Source organism: Notolepis coatsorum (assembly GCF_963971535.1).
Source record: "Notolepis coatsorum genome assembly, chromosome: 1".
Lineage (NCBI taxonomy): Eukaryota > Metazoa > Chordata > Actinopteri > Aulopiformes > Paralepididae > Notolepis > Notolepis coatsorum.
Window position 1 is genome coordinate 126,241,961 of NC_140165.1, and position 6,234 is coordinate 126,248,194.

General features: G+C 42.5%; 1 protein-coding gene across 2 annotated transcripts in view; it reads right to left on the bottom strand.

The window, feature by feature from the left end:
* The window catches only part of utp15 (UTP15 small subunit processome component), a 29,066-nt gene extending 22,948 nt beyond the window's left edge, over window positions 1-6,118 (bottom strand). Inside the window, exons 1-4 of one of the 2 annotated variants that reach the window (XM_084318461.1) lie at window positions 6,068-6,118; window positions 5,205-5,340; window positions 4,978-5,070; window positions 2,477-2,661 (exon numbers count right to left, since the gene is read on the bottom strand). In XM_084318461.1, coding sequence (XP_084174587.1) covers window positions 2,477-2,661; window positions 4,978-5,070; window positions 5,205-5,294 — 368 coding nt within the window. In that variant the 5' untranslated portion in view covers window positions 5,295-5,340; window positions 6,068-6,118. Of the gene's footprint in view, window positions 1-2,476; window positions 2,662-4,977; window positions 5,071-5,204; window positions 5,341-5,952 lie in introns of both variants that reach the window. The other variant, XM_084318462.1, reaches the window with a different exon arrangement.
* Between the last annotated feature and the right edge of the window lie 116 nt (window positions 6,119-6,234).

The window sequence follows — 6,234 nt, forward strand, 5'->3', positions numbered from 1 at the left end:
ATGTTTTATAATGTTTTTGAAATCTAAAAGCCAAAAAGTAGTTTCAGAATTTAGCTACAGCCATAGATACATCGTATGTAATAATAAACAACATTGTATGAAAAAGTAACTGGTGGGTGTGATATTATTTCAAGATAATAAATGAGCTATGAGTCAATAAATAAAAGGTCTACTGGTCGGTCGGGGCAGTTCAGCAGGGAGGGGATCTGGGGGGGAAATAGCATGAACCTCCCAGTGAAACTCCTCGCTGCCAGGTGAAAAGAAGCGGCTGGCGACTCTGTATCGGAGGAGGCATGTGGTAGTCTACACCCTCCCCAGACCGACAGTAGGGCACAATGACCAGGAAGGGTACTGGCATAACGACAAAATTGGGGGATGGTAGAAAAATTATAGAACAGCATTTTTTTTCTTTTACAAATAATTTAAATAAACTTCATGGCTCATCTCCTACTCTGGGTATTGAGTAAGTGGTGTCAGAGAGGCAACTACCCATGTGAAATAAGGAAAGTAGTAGTGCACTTGAAAAACATGCCAATACATTTTGAAATGTTGCAAATTTTATAAATTGTTTCGATTAATCGATCAAATAAAGGACAGATTCAGCGATAACAAAATAATCGATAGTTTCAGCCCTAAAGTGCATTTCCCATAATGTCTGCGTGTTCCTTTAACCCCAAGATTTATTTAACGTCATAAATAGATCAATACAGTCCATATTAATGAATTTTTTAGCACTACGTTTGTTTACCAATGGATTTTAAGTGTCATTACTAGCTAAATATGAGTTCATAAAAATCTTGGTGCATTGCATCGGAAACTGGATGATTTAGACGCGAGGAAATTAGTCATGAAATCGTTGTAGTCCTAAGAAAATGGAGACCCAGGGCTTTCGATGGATGTCGAAATTTCATAAAACTACACTACCCAGCTCACACCAGCCACTGAAAATATTCGATGCAAAAAATATTGATGTTATTTTCGTGATTATATCTCATAGGTAGAACAAACCTGAACGTTATTGGCATAAAACACAACTTAAACGTCTACCAAAAATGCGTCGCAATCTGGTGAAAAATGGCAGAGCTAAGGACATTATACAAAAGTAACTGTACTTACAGTAGATTTCATTCACGGTCTTTGCTGCCCTGTAACGGGCAACTGGTGGTACTAAATCCAGATTTAACTCTGCCATTGGAAAGAGATTTGTCCCAAACCATAGATGTATGACTTGGCCACAATAAGGTAATTTATAGGCCCGATATTCTATATTCATATTTCAAATAGCATGTGGCCGGATGGCAAAATTCAGTACTGTATCTACAAAAAACCCTGTAAATCATCTGCCTTTATTAGTTTTCTTAGATTTTTAGTACACTTGATCTCAAGAAGGCGCTGAATGAGCTCAGTGTAGGGGTGTAACGGTACACAGAAGCCACGGTTCGGTACGTACCTCGGTATTGGTATTTTTTTTTATTTTTTTTCTCATTTATATTTTATATTTATGATAATTATTATTATTAAATAGAATAATTTTCTATAGGCTTGCCGTGGTAGTCAGTGATACTGGTGTCATTCTGTGTTCAGGCCTCCACTTGCCTACTGCCCCTTTAAGGTTAACAACTTATCCTTGCTAAGTTTCAGTTTCACATCTAGAGAGAATTTAACTTCACGACGAGACTGAATACTAGAGAACAGATATTACAACAATGGCAGAGGATTATTTGGATTTAAACACAGTGGAGCTCAGATGATCTGTCCGGAAAAGTATGTTTCTTTTTCTTATTTGATTGTGCCTGCGAGTCCGGCGGGGGAGAATGTTGATGCGTTTGTAGGCGCGCGTGTGTGTCTGCGACGCGTGCGTGTTTCTTTCCATTGGTTTCATTTGGTTAACGTTATTGGGCGAACAAGAAAACGAAAGAAAATTGTAATGACCCTGCAGCTGTTCCAATGTAAATGTGCCTTTCTCCGTGCACTTTCGCTCACTCTGAACTGAAGTCGGGGACTCGGTGTGCCGCGTGCTGTTCTCGCACGGACCGCGCAAGTGCCTGCATGTGGGACTTGTGTGTGTGTGTGCGCTGTGGGGCGTATTCGTCGTATGCTGCACGTACCGTACCGTGACAGCCGTACCGTAAATTCGCGGGACGAATACACGTACCGTTACACCCCTAGCTCAGTGGCAATCTTTCACGTCGTCTGGTCAATGTTAGCATGGTGTTATTCACCGTCAAAGATGTAAAATTAATTACAATAATTTATATTCTTCTTGTTAATTACAATTTAGTCAAGCATAGTAACAGACACAATATTTCTGACACTGGGAATACATTCCCTGAGGTCCATAGATGTCCCTAGATACCAAGAACATGCAAATGGACCTTGTAGAAGTGAAGCAATCTTCCATTTACTTGGGTATGTACTTTTAGGCGAATTTTCTGAAAATATGTCTAATATTAGCAGAGTAGCCCAGGACACCTACTTTGTATGGCCTTTGAACATCCGGAGAGCCACTCTGCCACTGACATCAAACAGCCGCACCACAGAGTCCTCACATCCTGCCACGAGCAACTGGCCATCAGAGCGGAACCTTCCACAGTAGGCAGTGTCTTTGAACCGTGTAAATGACTTCACCGGCTCCTGGGAGAAGGGCCCGTAGATATGGACCTGTAGAGGGGCCAGGGATTAGAATGAGACGAAAACGATGGCTCAAATCACAGACTTTCCATCGCTTTACGGTTTCTCGAATACAGGTGCGACGGGAATCGACAAGAGGCAGAGGAACGTTATTTATTATTATTTTTTTTAATCCTCTTTTTTTCTCCGCCTGATTTTCTATGCTTTTCTCCCCATCCCAATTTAGTCGTTATGCCAATTACCCCCCTCCCCTACCTGGTTGTTGTGCGCATGTTCCCCCTACTGGGCGGTACAAGGGAACCCTGAAGTCTACTAGTACCACATGCTTCCTCCGACACATGCGGAGAAAGCCAGCGGCTCTCTTTTCACCTGGCAGCGAGGACTCTCATTGGTGAAGTGTAACGCGTGGGAGGTCACGCTGCCTTCACCACTTCCTGCCTTTCACTGAGCAGGCGCCCAGACCTGACCTGTAGGCGTCGCTGTCCACAACGCCATATTCCCACCCACGACTTCCCTCCCGCTAACTCAGCCAAACAAGTTAGTATGACGATCGGCCCAAGCCGCAGGCAATGCTGACTCCGGGAGTCGAGACCGCAGTCTCTTGCATTGGTGACAAGCGCAATCTCCGCTACGCCACCCGACCGCCCCTGCGAAGGAAAGGTTTAAACTGACCAGCACAGTATTTTATTAACTCAGATGTACTTGCAGACAGAACTAAAAAAAAAAAAAAAAAAAACGGAAACAAAACCAAAATCTTAGATGAATCCCGAGCCAATAGAGCACAATTAGGGGCTCCTCCTCTTTGATGAGGCTCCTCCCAGGTGTGGCCAATGCCTCGTTAAAGCCCAACATCCAGGTTAAACCCTACTGATCAATTATGGGTAGTTTACATCATTGGTATATAATTTCATTATTTATTTTTTCCATTTGACACCGGAAATGCCACTTCGAAAGAGTTAAAAAGGTCGACGCACGAATAACATGCACGCGCGAATCAAAAAAGCGTATCAAACGCCGACGTCACTACAGGTGCATATTAATGAGCCGAATCTAAAAGCTTATCAGACGCTAGCACGGCCGTGACGTCACTTCAGGAAACGTATGCCTTATGCCCGTCCGGGTCATAGTACTAGATCAATGGTGGCCCACTCTGTGCATCACAGTTAGCCTATAGCTCCGCCGTCCCTGCTACAGTCGGGACCACTACAGCTCCGCCGTCCCTGCAGGTGGTTCTCTCCTCTTTGTGTGCCCCCGTCCTCGCGGGTGTCCTGCGGAGGAGCTTGTGGACGCGACAACAGCGGCGGCCGTACTCCGTAGAGTGTTTGAGCCTGTAGAGTTAGCTCATAGCTATCGTGTACCACTAGCCTTTACGGGCTCGAGCACCCTACGGCTGTCGCCGTTGTCGCGTCCATGGGCCCCCCGGCAGGGTACCCGTGGGGACGGGGTGTACAGAGAGGAGAGAACAATTTTGGGTCGGCCGTTCATGCCGGCCAGCGAGCCGGATGTCGGGATATGTTGTTAGCACAATAGCTACCAAGCTAAGCTATGTTAGCTACTAACGTTATAAACACAATATGTGTACAACGACACAATGATTTACATTATTACAAATATGGTAACGTGGTTGTGGCTTTTACAAATAGTGGTTAGCTTTAGAGATGGATGGCTATAATCACGGAGCAATAGTGTTGTTAGGTGAAACAGATACATTTTAATTCGGCTAGTAGTAGCAAGCATATATCTATGGTAGCAAGGCTCTCTGCCTGCAGTGCCTGCCACTAGCTTTGTGTGACTCTCAGCGCCCCCTGGTGAGCCCCCTGGTGCCCTGCACCTGTTGTGACGAGATCATTTCAATTACACATGCACGTTATGAACCATTGATTAAAATATCCACATGCGTGGTGATTGTGTTGGGCAGACAAAATGTTTGATAAAAACGCTAAAACTGGGTCAATTTCAATACCTTTTTTTTCCTTCTTCATGAAAGTCACCGTTGGCCTAGTCCACATTGTTTATTGAACAAAAATACAACGTGAAGGTTGGCCTTTAATTCACATGGCATCGGGAGCCACTCGTCTGTCTGACTGCCAGTTGATAGACAAGTGGCTCTCTATTGGCTCTTCCACAACTGGCTCGTAGATTTGGTTTGTTTCTATAATTATTGCGTAATCATGCGTCTAATAGTAGGGGGAAAATTCATCACATTATTAAGTCTAAAATATTGGCATCCACTCTCGAAACCTATGGAGCTTGCTAGTGTATGCTCCATGGGTATGATGTGTCGGGCTAGGAGAGCATCCGTACTCAACCTGAACTGCATCCATACTAGAGAAGCAAACAACATACCCGAGTGAATGCGGTCACTGCATAGTGATGTGGAGCCACGGGGGAGAAGTCTATGTTTGTGACTGATCCAAATTCTTTGATCTGGACTGGAGCCTGTGAAACAAGAGGCAAAGGAGCATATCAAACAAAAAATCACAATAACCGCAAACTTAAAGATTAGACGGAAGGCAAACAATCTGACATTTTGTTTGGTCAACAGTAACATTTGAAGTGTTGAATAAGCTCACCTTATAGTTCTTCCAGTACAATGTATCTTGTGTGATTTTCTCACCCAATTTAGGATACACTTGGATTTTAGTAGGCTTGAATGAAGCCATTTCTCAGAACTGATGATCTTCCGTTTCAAAAATGGTTTGTATGAAGCTAAGTCACAAAGAAAAACATATGTCATCAAGTATGAACATATTTTAGGTTAATCAGTATTGCGTTAAATCCAGGAGAGAAATAACAAGCAATGAAATAAGATAAAACATTTCCATTTTCACAGAAAAGGTTTGTGATTAATTAATTATTTATGAGTTGTTTTTTGTTGCATGCAGTCGAGGAGAGGCTCACATAGGAGGCATTTCACTGCCATTGTATATGTATTAAAAGTATGTACAAATAACATACTTCATTAAACAACTGTTATTAACGATAACAAATTAACCAATGTACCAATAACATCACATGAACATTTAGCAATATGCTTGGCAATGGCTGGCAAACTAGAGACAATAGCGTTACATCTCTAGACTGAAACGTAATGCTATGCTCACAAATGGACTAAGATAATCCATCGTTTAAAAAAATTAAAATTTTTAAAAACGAAAAACGAAATATGTATATATATAAGAGGGACGGTGGCTAACACTATCAAGTCTATCACCCAACGTGTTCAACTAGACGCTATCTCTGGTTCACTTGCATACCGTTAGCTATCCACGTAGCATGCCGTCTTTTGCAGTTAATAAATCGCCATCTCACGTTCCTCACCTTTTAAAATGGAAATTCGAGAAATACCGGGTTTGTGCAACAATGTTGCTTGTTGGATTTAGATAACATTCGCGTTCGTTTGATAACTTTAATCAAACGTTTCTCATGTACTTACAATTTATCACGTTGCTTGCGGCCAGGAGGCAGCCATGTTTGCAAGGTAGCTGACGTTACTACTTCCGGTATTACATTTTTTTTTACATAATAAATACGATTTGTGTTTTTGGCAGATTTGACTGAACTTGCGCTAGAAAGAGTTTTCGGGTTTTAAATATATGAAAC